Raw genomic sequence first — 14,210 nt, 5'->3', positions numbered from 1 at the left:
GTGTGTTTTATTGTTGTTTAAGTCATTTTTGATGAGTTGTGATAGTTTATCAGAAGCACATTGGTGAAGAGATTATCCAGTGTAAATATTTGTCACAATAACAGTGGTGTTAAAATTCTTATGGAAAAGAATGGTTGTGGTTCAGCATGAAAAAGAAAACTAAATCTGCAAGTATTTGATTGAAAACTATCTGAGGTGCCATCAAAGTTAGGGCTTTAATGAGCTCATTTGTTATAAAGTGTGAACATCCCCTTTAAATTGTTTTAGATACTCCTTAAAGGTTCATTAAAACTTTTGTAAATGTGTGAAAGCTATACAAACTGATTATTGTAAATCGGTTGCTTAATAAATACACCCTACTCCATATCACCTTAAGTTTATAGTGTGAAATTAATTGCATGAGATTCAGAGATAAAAAAAACATAAAAAAAAATGGCTTTATGCTAATTTAAAATATGGTGTATTTTAAATTAAATTAAACTACAATTTTACAACAGAGCACTCTCTCTCTCTCTGGCTCTCTCTATTTTTCTCACACATAAAATCATTCTTGTTCAGTGATAACATCACAATGTAGAATAAGTGTAGTATGTAAATGTAATCTGTACTGTAAATAATCCGGTCGTATTTATCCTATGGTGTACTCACAATACAGAAGCATTTCCTGAACAAACTTCAGATAAACATGCAACCACAGCAAGAAGGAGCCACCTACTCCATTTGATCGAGCTGTGGAGCCAGATAACCTACCACCAGGTAAGAGACTGTTGCCACATTTGTGTTTAGTGAAGGCTGTCATATGACCGGCCACGATTGAAAGCAATTGTTATTCGACTCTCCGCAGCAAGTAAACACTGCCATGACGTCTGCGCGGCGTAGTTGGCGAACGGAGTGGCAGCTACCTTGAGGCGCAGCGAGCGGATTAGCTGCTCCCTCTAGTTGTGACAAAGCGAATGTCATTTCCCGGCAAATTTTCCAGAAAATTTGTCACTTCCTGCTACCAGTAGCTACGCAAAGAAATGAATATCCTGTGTAAATATTGCAGGTGCGGTTTCAGGTGAGGTGGCAACACCATCGTTGCTTGAGAGAGATCATGGCTGCTGATGTGCGGCGGTGGTTTCAGAAACCGTGGCTTTTCATTCTGTCAGGGATTTTCTTTAATCTAACAAATGGAGTTGCGGCTTCCCCGGAGACTGGTCAGTGGACTGTAACTTTAGACAATGTAAGTATGTGGTAGAAAGCAGCAGGCTTGCTATCTACATGTCATTCTTTTAATTAGTTAGCTACAGTTAGCCATCCAAATTCTAACTGGCCTTATCATGACTGGCCCAACTCATAAACGGTAACCCAATTAGGCTATGGATTAACCTAATCACTTTCCGACACACGGTTGTGTCTGTGTATCATTTTATATGAACATCAGTTGTGTTTGTGAAGTGGATTTCAGCTTGTGTTGAGTGATGAAGCATGGCGAAGATTTGTTTTGGACTTCAGATAAGCTAACGCTTGCCTGTTACTAAGCTTACTGAGCGTTAGCAGTTAGCTAAGTAGCTAACCTAGCTAGCTTAACTGTAGCAGCACGGTTATCTAACGTGCTGTGCAATTTAATATGTAAACATTAGGACTCACACTTGATTAAATAAGTTTGATTGTTTAGGTAAATGACACATATCATTTTAGTTCGTCTGTCGTCAGCATTATTACCATGCTGTAGTCTTAGAGAAATCGTGCATGCAGTGGCTTGAGCCTGTTTCAACTAGGTTAAACTTCTTGGCTAGCTAGTCAGCCCTGCAGGTTGTTAGCGTTGTCATGTTGTTATCAATCTCACCATATATTTAAATAAACTAAATCTGGGCCTTAGTTACCTGAATAATGTACTACAGTGTTTCACGTCATCTCCTATGAAACAGTTAAAACGTTGTTCAGTGATTCGTACATTGATAGTGTTTTCTTTTGTAATTGCATACATCGATCTGCCAAAACCAGTCACTCAAGGGAAGTGCTACATATTCCACTGATGCTGTTTATACACAGACGTTACCTCTTTCAGACCGTTCTGTAGTATTGGCGTACTATCTGGGTAGTGTAAGATTGCATTGATTTGTGCTGCTGTGTTTAGTGTCTGACTTGTCTTGTGTTGGTGCGCAGATCTATTTCATTACTTATACTAACCAAACCTCTTCTTCTTCTTTTTTTTTTTTTGCAGACATCAAGTCCTCTGTTTTTGAGAAAAGCGATGTATAACAACACTGACATAAAATTAAAAGGTAGGCTGCATCTTATTATTAATACTTTTCTTAAAGGCCCTTAGCACACTATGTATGACAGTTGAACACTGTTTTGTGGCACTGATTTTGTGTCCTGTATACATTTGTGGTATTAATTATCCACATACATCCGTGGATTTGTCACATGAAGCGGAGACAGTTGAGAAACGTCTAATAAATAATATTTAATGCATCTCATCTCGCAGTAACTTCATTTGGCTGTGAAAAGGAGGTGATGTTTACTGTTAGCTGGCATTTGACATACTACCCGTGTCATAACGAGTTTAATAACATAGAGGTGAGTAAACTAAATGTTTGGGTCAATTTGTATTGTCTCAGCATAATGTTTAATGCAGAATACAGTATGTGATGATGTGATTTTTGCACTCAGGAATTGTATATGAAGTTTTCACCTGATGAAAATGACCTGTTGGTCTCCAAACGTCTGGGGGAGGAAGGGGAGTATATTGAACACAAGTATAAGGCAATATCCTGCGATAAGAATCTGCACATCTTCCCGGTGTTCAATGTATGTTCTTTAAGCACTGTTTCAGAAACTACATACATGTCTCTGTTATTTCATTTTAAATGGTAAGCCTCATTGTTTAAACTGCCTTTATTCAAAAGAGTCAATTACATATCATCATCAAAACTGTGAGACCAGTGGTCTTTCCTACAGGATGAAACAAACATTCTTTTGTGTATTAGTTGTATTCAAACCTTGATTAATTCAGAATTTTTGATGTGCACTTCTGCTCTATTGTTGTCTTGTGAAAATTCTATTTAAATGCAACTTCAGCAGGAACACTGTCACCTTAGTGAATATTCTTTTGTTTTTGTGTCTACCTGATTACTACCAGAAATCAAAGGCAGTGCCTCGAACAAGGGAGAGCTTTTCAGGGAAGGTGAGAATTATTGAAATGTTATCGTATAATATTTGATTACAAAACACTTGAATACATCAGGTTTTCCAAATTTGTGATTTTTTTATTTTATTTGACAGGATGACAATTACACAACAAGTGAGGAAGACAGGAGTTTGGAAAAAAGGAAGACTGGTTTTCAGGTAAAAGCCAGCAATATCTAATGACCTCTTTCAGAGATTTGTCGTCATAAGTGGATTGTTATGTGTAAATATGCACTGAAGTACATAGAAGATCATGGTCTCACGACACTACCTCTTTAAAGGATGGTGTCATTGCAACAACATGGAGAGATGGACCTTACTTGCTGGTGATCAAGATCAAACCAAACAGACAGGCGAACTGGAATCTGACTCGTGAGCATTTGTATCTTTAGTGTAGTAGACGTAATAAATGGCAGAAGTTGTTATGAAGGTGCCTCTAATTAGATTAAGATTTGCTGGCTCCTCAGTAGTGTATGTTTTTGTTTGGAGAGAGGTTTTACATTTTTCTCATTTTTCTCTTTTTGTCTTAGATTGTTTATTGTCCTGCACATTTTGCAAAGTGATTATAACATGCTAATTGAATTTAATTGAATGTTTTTCAGTAAGTGTTGTCATGAAGGGTTCCCATGGTTACATCTCTGTAACGGAGTGGCCCCTTATGATTGTAAGTTCTGCCAATACTGTGCTACAAAAACCTCTGTCATCAGTTTGATAAAACTATTTCTCTTTTTTTCACTTAACATGTTTCCTTTTTTTTTAATCATTATATGTTTAAAGATGTTTGTATATGTTCATTCAAACACTCCACCATCAGAATACACGTGTGTGTATGTGCATTTATCAGTGCTTGTCTCTACCCCTCAGTTTTACATGGTGATGTGCGTGGTGTACATTCTCTATGCACTGCTGTGGTTCATCTGGTCTGCCTGCTACTGGAAGGACCTACTGAGAATCCAGTTCTGGATTGCATTGGTCATCTTCCTTGGCATGTTGGAGAAGGCAGTGTTCTGCGCTGAATACGAGAACACAAACGCGGAGGGATCAGCATGTGAGTCAAAACACATTTTCCTTCAGGCTCTACTTCCCTAAGGGCCTAGGTTTACTGAAGTTTATAACGAAGATCCTGCTTGTTTTACTAAGTTTCTCAGTCATGTTCTGTGAAGTCATAGTTGAATATTAATCATTAGTGTTTTAAGATTTGAGTGTAGAGTGAATGTGCATTGTCACTGGCTATTCCTTTTGTTGTTTTCACAGCTCAAGGTCTACTGATCTTTGCTGAGCTTATCTCTGCGCTGAAGAGAACACTAGCACGATTGTTGGTGATTATCGTCAGCCTTGGTTACGGAATAGTCAAGTGAGTGTTTACCATATGCAGCACTGGCTGCAGTCCGGTCCATTATTGATTATGGATTAGAGGTGGAGGGAGGGTGTTTGTGGACACAACCGGCCAGTTTCGCAGTTATTCATCCGATGCCTCGGTGCCCTACAGGCGTGTTGAATAAGAAATGCTGTTGTGGAACCACATCGCTGCATAGATCAGACCTCTTGTTACTGTAACACAGCTGATTCTGCGTATCAGCTAATTGTCATGCTCTTGATGCCCTGATTCAGATGTGTTTGAGCAAGAAGAAAGCTAAAATATGCAAAATAACTTCTGGGTCTACAGTAGCAGGATTGGGAAATTGATGGAAAGTGCAGCTAGTCAGAGAATGTTTTAACTGTCTCTTAGTTTCCCTTTATTTGTGTTCTCTCAGACCTCGTCTAGGCACTGTCATGCACAGAGTGGTGGGCCTTGGCGTGCTGTACTTTGCATTTGCTGCAATCGAGGGCATCCTGAGGATCACTGGGGTAAAGTACACTTCTCTGGATCCTAGTCCAGGAACTGAGTGATGTTCATTTGTTAGGTCAGTTTTATTGCCCTCCTGCAGAGGGTGTTGAAAACAGTGCCTTCAGAAAGTATTTACATCACTTCACTTTATACGCACTGTTTTTGTGAAATAGACTTTGATTAAATTGATTTATTTTGTGCCGTGAATCAACAATACTCCATAATGACAACATGAAAACGCAATATTAGAAAATGAATTCTGAATTCTTTCTTGCAAATCTGTTCAAACCATTTACTATGACACTTCAGACTGAACTCAGATGTAATCCTCCTTGAGATGTCTCTAGAACCTGTAGTCCACCTGTGGCAATTCCCCTGATTGGATATGATTTAGATAGGCACACACATGTGTACTGATGCTCTGTGCTAAAACCACATCTGTATTTTTGTATCTACTACTATGAAAGTCAAGTAACAGCTGCTGTGGCATTGTCTTTGAGTGGCCCTTCTGTGTAAGTGAAGCTCACATAAGTGTAACTATAATGTGTGTTCGTCTGAAAGGGCCGGGATAATGGACCAGCCCTCATTACTGCTATTGTTTTAGCTGTGTTTGATTCCTGCGCCGTCTGGTTCATATCCTTTATGTAGGCATATGTGAACCACTGTGTGTCTAACACTGGTTTTGCTGCGTGTTCAGGGATTCACGGTTTTATCAGGAATATCCAGGCTTTTTTGAATTTGGAAACATCTCATGAGTGACCTCTTTATGACTGTTCCACATAGCTTCTCATTCATAACATAGCTCCTCCTGTTTGGTGCTGGTGTGGGGCTGGTGGAAACCTTTCCTTTTTTCCTCTTTCTCCTGCTCTCCTGTGTGTACTGTCCTTGTTTCTCTCTCTCTCTACCCTGCCCTTCTTCTCTCAGGCCAAAGACTCTGACTTGGCCCTGCTGGCCAACATTCCCCTGGCTCTTCTTGACTCCTCTTTGTGTTGGTGGATATCCTTTTGAACTATACCTTTGCCTGGCTCTTTTGGCCTCTCTCTGACACCATGCTCTGTCCTGTAGGGATGTAATAACAGTTGTGATTATTGCATGAGGTCCTGTTATCTAATGAGGTGGTGTTTTTTTTTAATGAATTATTTGATTGTTATTTAATAGATACAGTTTCGCTTTAGATCTTCTGTGGAATGTATAGTCCTTTTTTGGTCTGTGTCAATACATTGGTTTCCTTAACTGCACCTCAAATATTTGTCAGTCTGGCCCAAACGATCAAGACTCTGAAACTCAGGAGAAACCCAGTGAAGTTGTCATTGTACAGACACTTCACCAACACTCTCATCTTCGCTGTTATTGGTGAATATATTTATATATATATATATATATATATTTTTATTATGTTAGAAGTTATTAATTATATTATGTGTATTCATCAGACAACACTATACATTGTTTAAATTCACTGAAAAGCTGTTGACTTTTTACTTTTACTTTTTACTTAGCCTCCATTATTTTCATGATTTGGACAACAAAGAAGTTCCGTTTGGCAGATTGCCAGGCTGTAAGTATACCATAGTGTTATTTTGTATAATGTCACAGTTTTTGCTAATTTAAAACTGAAACCTTTTCAGGTGTGTATCCCAAGATGACATGATAAAAATATGTAAATGTTGATATAGTTCTTTATTTAGGAAATATATAGCGTAAATAAGCATGAAATTCCAGACCTTTTGGCTAATTTTTCCTTCTCTCTGTTCATGAACAGGATTGGATGGAACTCTGGGTGGATGATGCTTTCTGGAGGTTTCTGTTCTCAATTATACTGCTTGTTATTATGTTTCTATGGCGACCATCAGCAAACAACCAAAGGTAAAAAGCATCACATGTTGTCTGAATGATTTAACCAACAGACTTCCAGAGATAGCTCTGTTACTTCCTCTTTGATCTGACTGATATGATTTGAGCATTAAACCTTGTTTATACTTCTTGTTTCTAAAACTGTTTTATCCTGCTGTATACTTGAATCATTTAAAATATGTCCTTTTTTTTGACAGGTATGCATTTACACCTCTGATTGATGACTCGGATGATGAAGAAATTGAAGAATTTCTTGTGTCTGCCAATCTTTGTGAGTACTCTTCGTTATATGGATTGTCTGCCCTTGAGTAGGTCAATGAAAATTACTGAAGCTTTCATTCATTCATTCATTCATTCATTCATTCATTCATGTTCTTTTTTCCCTCTTTTAATCTTCAGCTGATGGGATAAAGTTGAGAGCAGCGAAGAATGAAGCCAATGGAACAGCTAAACCTGTGACCAGTCCGGTCAGTCTGACTGTATCTGTTCACCCTTCATACTTTTGTCTTCTGTTACAGTCCCAGTGCTACAGTACTGAAAGCATGACGAGAGAGCCCTGCCTGTAAAGTCTCAAGCATGGAGATGTAACCTCTGCTGTTACAGTGTTAGTACTTGTTATTCAGGCAAGCCTCTGACTGTGATTTGTGATATGATCTCTTTCTGTTCAGGATGAAGACCTAAAGTGGGTAGAGGACAATATTCCCACCTCTCTGACAGATGTGTAAGTGTGTCATTATCGGACTAAACGAAAGTACACGTTAAAGCATGCAAGAATACCGTCTGTCATATCTTGTCTTGTTCTGTAGTGTGTCTCTCTCATACCATGTACTACTATATTCTAGTATAGTTACAGGAGTTAGATTTCACTCAAATGTATTATTGTAACATTAAATGTTTATATAAATTAATGTTTATTATGATTCTGTACATCCGTTTCATTTCAGAGCTCTGCCGGTTCTCCTTGACTCTGATGAGGTATGTAGTATCAGTTTAGCATTATCATATGTGATCTGTGTTTGGGCTTGTATTTACTAAGGCAGACTAAAAAAACTGGAGAACGTACATAAATAGGGACTGCATGTAAATAAGTGCCATAACCCCGTATTCATGTCTTTATATGTCCACACAGGAAATTATGACCACAAAATTTGAAATGTCCAAAATGGAGTGATGGGACGCAGGTACGGCACCCTCATCCAGAAGTTAGAAACACTGCAACGCTGAGCCTGTCCACTACATCACAGAGACAGACATACAGATGATAAAAAAAAAAAAAAAACCTGAGTAGGCTGTTGTTCTCACTCAGGACTTCAAAATCAAGCAGTCTTTTTTTTTTTTAAGGTGAGGTGCGCAAGAGCAGGACAGCTTTTGCAGTCTGAGACCTTGCCGTGTGTATTTTAAATGAGATGTTACCTCTGATCCAGAACATTATAAAAATTGTATTTGTTTCATGCAGGCAGGGATTTCTCCCTTTAATGTGTCCTTATGGTTCACCTGATCACGTATGAAGAAACAACTAATGGATCTTTAACTTGATCCAAAGCTATTGATATTATATGCATAAGTTATGTATCAGATTATTGATGGTTAGATTGACTTTATTAAAAGCTTCCAGATGTAGGTACATCCAGGATTTTGTTTTTCTTTTTGTCCATAATTACTGTTTGGAAAAACGATTGAACGGTTTTCGGGCTTGGGTTTATTTCATGACCAAAGTTTGTTTATTTGTTTGTTTTTTCCTCTCCCCTCTCCATGTGTTTTCATTTCTGCGTTGTCTGGGATGTGTATGCAGTGTTATTTATCTGTTCACTATGTGAAGCCGCCGGGCTTCGCTCTGAAAACATAGCGTGAAGTGATAACCTTTTCCGTCTGAGTGTGTGTGTGTGTGTGTGTGTGTGTTTTTATTTTGTTTGCCAGTGTGCTGTGTGTAGAAAAGGAACTTAATCCATGCAGTTTGTTTTGTGTGTAAAGTCCGCAAGGTTGTATGTTGTGCTTTAATACAAATGTACTTTTAAACATGCAAGAGTTTGTATTTAATGATAGCAACGTTTGTTGTTAAAGTATTATTCGCTGGTTTAGGCTTCCAGACTGAACTCGTAATTGAAGGCTATAGGGTGGATAAAATAACCTTACCAAAATGGCAAGCAATACCCTGTACATGAACGTGTTTACTGTTCTCCAATGAACTTGTACTGGTCTGCTGTTTTTTTTTTTTTTAAATTATTATTATTTCTGTTTTTGTGTTTAATCCTGTTTTTACTTGGGTGGTTAAGTGTACTTAAGCATCGCGGATGCCTTTTTTGTTTTGCTCAGTTGTAGAACCAGAAGGAAAATCAATGCGTCAAAAGGGTCTTACTTTTGTATCTCCTTTATATCGGAGTCATGCACGTTTTTTTTCCCCCAGCAAAAACAGTAATGAGTGACTGTTATTCCATAACATTAATATTTATAATGGGTTATTTTTTACATTTTTTTTTTTAAAACAGGTGCTGTGTCTACACTAAATGCAATACACATTTTCAACATCACTGTTGTGTTTGTACCTGGCACTTTACATGCTTTTGATCTTGACTACATTAACGATTGAAATACCGTGAGATTGTGGAACAAATGGCTGGAGTGATAACAAATGTGCATTGTCATGCATTTTATATGTATGCGTCAGACATGGTCCTTTCAGGATCTTACCCTCTGTTCGAAGTCTGTTTACCTCTGTTTGTCACTGTCACTTTCCTTGACTTCATTTTTGAAATTGAGTAGGTTGTAGAATTGGCATCGAATGGATTATGGCTGAGTATTTCAGTAATCTGAAATAGTTTGTAAATCCACTCAAGTTTGCTTTCAAAGTAGTAATGTTTTTTTCGTCCTTTTAGCTTGGTATATTACATTGAATGTCATTCCCCTCTGATCAGGAAAAGCACAGCTGACATGTCAGTCATGTCTGTCAATCATGTCCTCCTCTGATATTATGCATGTTTTTCACCCTCCACTTTCTTTTTTTCCTTGGAGGGATCGATTTAACTTAATTGTAAATAAAAATATTTTATTTTGTGGACCATCAACAAATCTTTGGTAGCCTTTATGATGTTTGAAAGGTCAGCGTGAGATGACAACGTGGAATAAATCACATGTTGAATTTAGAGAATGTTATCAAAATTTAGATTAGTTCAAAACAAGGCTTAATCTTTGTCTGAGAAACCAGCTCTAGGAATACATATTCAGAGCCTAACATGTAAACATTCAAGAAAACAGCTCAACAAAGAAGTTTGAATCAGCTAAATCCACTCAAGAAGTGGAATAACAGTTCCTCTTCTTTCAGGAAGCATGAATGAGGTCCCTGTCTCTGTAGTGTAGCTTGAAATTAAATCGTTATCCCTGAACATTCCTGTGCTGTAGTGCTGTGTGAACATAACATCATCACCCAGGTTTGACACATAGCCACATTCCTTAGGATCCTTATCCTTACTCTTAAATCCAACCATCGTGTCTGGGGCTCCTGTTCATTTATTTACTTTGGGTGATGTCTTCCAATAGAGCTTGCATTCTCTGTGACGTTTACACAGCTGCTCCTTCAACAAGACAGATAGTTTTCCTCTGAGCGAGCATGAGAAATACACCATATCATCATCCGGACTGGGAGACAGATTTCATTTCATGACACTTAACATCCAATATTACATAGTGCTCGACTGCTGTGCAGTTATTATAAACTGGTCTATGTATGAATATTTCGAATGAATTCAGTTTTGTTTTGCACCGTTTCTAGAGCCACTAGGAGGCACTGATGTCCCAGCAGAGTGGCAGTTGTGTCTGCATTGCGAATATGAATTAATATCACACTGCTGGCACAGAGTATGATACACATCTGCTGTGTGTCGTTGTTATCATTTAGCATACACGATACAGCAAATACATGCTGCAGCATTTTATTCCACTTAAGACAAGTTTCCAAAACAAATTTTCTTTCATTCCAAACTATTTTAAGCTGACTAGCATTCCAAGTGATAGACAGCTTCTGTCAGCGTAAAGCCAAACTTACCAGTCTAATAATCTAATTATGTGTTTATGTTTGTTTTGTATTATTAATGTTCATGTTTAAACTGGGCAAAACACCTAGACCGTGTCTTACAAAAGCTATACACTGATTTAATCTTCAGACAATGAGCTAAACATCTTGTGACCTTCTTTCAAAAACAAACGTAACATAATTCTGCAGAGTAACAAAAAACATGTCTGCAGCTTACAACCAAACTGGATTTTATATGTTTCTAGTTTTGTTTAAAATGTGAAGAGTTTTGGTAGACAGACTTTATGATATTCAATGCGGTCAAATAAAAAAGAGACTATCTTTATCTTTGGGAGTTTGTAAAAGTTTGTTGATTTACTGCACAACAGCAGCTCACACATTGTGCTCTGAGGAGGGAATTAGAAACGGTGTTGGACTCACCCAACTGTAATCTCTGGCCCCATAGGGAGGCCCTCTTCCCCCCTCTGGGACCTGCTTAGAGCAATGTGCTCTGTGGACTGTGGCCTCTCACCTCCTGACCCACTAGAGGACCAGGGCTTTGTACACTTTGTACACTGTCTGTGGTTAGAGTCCGAATCCCAGCTTCTTTTGGTACCGCTAAGGGACCCCTTAGTGATAGTAGTTACTTCATAACAAACCTATGGTGTTGACAGACTTATCACAGTATATCAGCAATGCTGATTTACTGGTGCTAGGGTTGACTAGGGTCAGCAGCGTTGAGAGTGTCTTGTTAGTTCCTAGTAAGCATTTGCCTGCATCAAGGTTCTTGATTCGAATCATATGATTATCCACAAAGAAAACTGAAAAGGATCAGTTTGTTGAAATGACTGTGTGACAAAAAGGGAGCATATGGGAAAGTTTATGAAATTTTCTGGATACTTATTTTCTTCATGTTGGGATTTTGTTTTTTAAAATGCAATAAATTACCACCGTATTGAGTATTTGTAGTGATGCTTGCATGTGATGGTGACGCAAATCCTTTTCTGCTCTGTTGCGCGTCAACTCCCATGCGGTAACAAGCATCATTTACTCAATTGAATGCAGTGCTGTTTGCAGCAAACCTTTCACATGTGATTAAACATCTTTATTGCTTTTTGTACACTGCGTACAACAGTAATTCAAAACCTAACAGATTGCTCTTAGCTCTGAGGATTACCAAAGATTACTGACAATGTGTGATGTTCTTTTAACTTCTTGGAAATCTGGAACATTGCAAACATGCACTGTGTGCTTAATGAATGATTAGAATACCATGATTTAGTTTTTGATGTGTCCAAGCAGACGTAATCTTTTAGATGACAACTGACTGAAGTCCATCCAGCTCCCAGATGTGTAATGTACAGAAAAACAAACTTAGGACAAACAAAGCTAAGATAAATAAGTGAACCTAAAACAGAACAGCTGTAAGGCATAAGGGCAAACTGGATAAGGACAAATGGCTGTGACATTGCCAGAGATGACAGAGAGCACAGTGACCCACTGGGGTAGATTCTCTCTCTCTCTCTCTCTCTCTCTGTCTCTTTCTTTCTTTATCCTTTTAGTCAAAAGAGAACTGGTGAGAAAGGCAAACAGATCCCTTCAGCTCCTCAGTAGTTAGTTCCTGGATCTTCTCCCATTACTGATCTCTATATGGAAAAAAAGCCATGGAGCTCTATTCCCCTTTCCTAACATTATCTATGTATGCTTCTCTTCTAGAGTTTCTCATTCCAAAGTTGCCAACTGTCAAAATATGTCAGTGTTTTCCTAAAGGGACTTGTGTGATAGAGAATAGCTGTACTGTTTCAGCTCTCAAAAATGCTTTGAAAATTTTCATATTTTTGTTTTTGAAAGAGCTTTTGAAAAGACTCTTTGTGGCTGTCAGATGGTGAGTAGAGCAGTCTTTCAGCAGCTAGCATCCAGAAAACCTTCTGTTTTAGTCCCAGTCTTAATCATTCCAACATGCCACTAGTAGTCTAAGACTACACCAGTATTACTCTGATCAAAAGCAATTCAGTTGCACATTAAAGCTTAAAAGGTATACTTTTTAACAAGTCCAACTGGCAGCCACCCCTCTGTTCTCTGTATGTATCTAATTCTCCTGCCATAACTCTGGCATGCATAACCCTAATGGGATATGCATGCCACCTCCAGCCTTCACCAATTCACAGCATCAGATTGTTCAAGGGGGCTTTAATTGGGGTAGTCTTTATTGCAGTCATCGATACCATGACTTTGGCTTGAAGCTCTGGCTTTGCGCAAAGGTGACATACTCCTTGCTCAGATTAATTCAGCTTGGTCAACACAACCCAGAAAACCTTCAAATGTCTCAACCAATATCTTGCTTCTCAGCATCTCTGAAACATGTGCGTCTAAAACCGTGTGTATGCAAACTTCAAAGGAAGACAGTGGACAGAGGGAGGGCATGTTACTAATAATTACATGGGGCAGTCTTTCCATTAGAGACCATCATTTTGGGATTGGGCCCTATGGTCTAAACATGTGCTTTTGAGGACTTGTGGTTCTTTTGATCTTCTTATTGCAAGTTAAAGCCACAGAGAAAAGAAGGAAGGAGGAGCAGGACAGAGAGAGAGAGAGAGAGTAAGAGAGATGGAGAAAGAGAGGGTGCACATGTGGTCAACATTACTTTCTTTTCTCTTTTTGACAAATGTATAATTGAAAAACACATTGAGTCATATTCTTTAATTTCCTGATGGTTATTGGTCCGGCTGAGATGAAAAGAATGGCATTCCTCTAATTCTAATATTGCTGGGCTGGGCTTGGACATTTCTTAGAATAGGTTAAATGTTTTTGTATGAAATGTACATAATATAACAATGTATAAACAGAGAACTTGTCAAAAAGACACTGACACAGACATACATGTATACATACACACCCAAAACCTCAGAGTAAAATTATACCTCTGATTTTATTTCAGTTAAGTAGAAATATTCATGTGCAACACAGAAAAAAATAAAAATGAATTATGGAGATCAAAATTTGATTTTGACTTGAATATAGTTCATTATATATACTGGTTTGACAGTCTGGTCAAAGTACCATGATATTAAATGATATGTTTTTGAATACAACCTATACATCCAGCAACTATTTTTTCTGTTAAAAAAAAAAAAAAAAAAACATACAAACTTTCCATGGCCTAAAAAAGCAACCGACAAAAATTAGTATACATCATAGTTTATGCATATGTTAAAAAAAACCCAAACAAACAGAAAAACACCATTGTCAAAGTGTTTTGTTCAATAGCTTCCACAAAGTGGTAATGTGGAGTTAGGACACTAACCTCTAAAATTTAAAGACTTACTAACGGCAGTGCACGTTCAAGTG

General features: G+C 38.0%; 1 protein-coding gene across 1 annotated transcript; it reads left to right on the top strand.

The window, feature by feature from the left end:
* The first annotated feature begins 1,040 nt into the window (after positions 1 to 1,040).
* On the top strand, positions 1,041 to 9,384 carry tmem87b (transmembrane protein 87B). The gene is made up of 20 exons (XM_030772295.1): positions 1,041 to 1,222; positions 2,207 to 2,267; positions 2,474 to 2,565; positions 2,659 to 2,796; positions 3,128 to 3,172; positions 3,271 to 3,333; positions 3,456 to 3,546; positions 3,777 to 3,838; positions 4,039 to 4,222; positions 4,429 to 4,528; positions 4,929 to 5,022; positions 5,927 to 5,998; positions 6,247 to 6,355; positions 6,502 to 6,560; positions 6,765 to 6,868; positions 7,054 to 7,127; positions 7,256 to 7,323; positions 7,525 to 7,577; positions 7,801 to 7,831; positions 7,986 to 9,384. The coding sequence occupies exons 1-20, from the start codon at positions 1,094 to 1,096 to the stop codon at positions 8,025 to 8,027; spliced, it is 1,671 nt and encodes a 556-aa protein (XP_030628155.1). The 5' UTR covers positions 1,041 to 1,093; the 3' UTR covers positions 8,028 to 9,384.
* The last annotated feature ends 4,826 nt before the right edge of the window (positions 9,385 to 14,210 follow it).

This window comes from Chanos chanos, chromosome 4, assembly GCF_902362185.1.
Source record: "Chanos chanos chromosome 4, fChaCha1.1, whole genome shotgun sequence".
NCBI lineage: Eukaryota > Metazoa > Chordata > Actinopteri > Gonorynchiformes > Chanidae > Chanos > Chanos chanos.
The sequence above is the reverse complement of the archived record's forward strand: the minus strand, read 5'-3'. Positions and strand labels throughout refer to the sequence as shown.

Bases quoted from the DNA above. Each gene is read 5' to 3' on its own strand.
- tmem87b (XM_030772295.1), top strand. From the start codon at position 1,094: ATGGCTGCTGATGTGCGGCGGTGGTTTCAGAAACCGTGGCTTTTCATT. The intron at 6,356-6,501 runs GTGAATATATTT...CTTTTTACTTAG, and splicing joins TCTCATCTTCGCTGTTATTG to CCTCCATTATTTTCATGATT. The intron at 7,128-7,255 runs GTGAGTACTCTT...TTTAATCTTCAG, and splicing joins TCTTGTGTCTGCCAATCTTT to CTGATGGGATAAAGTTGAGA.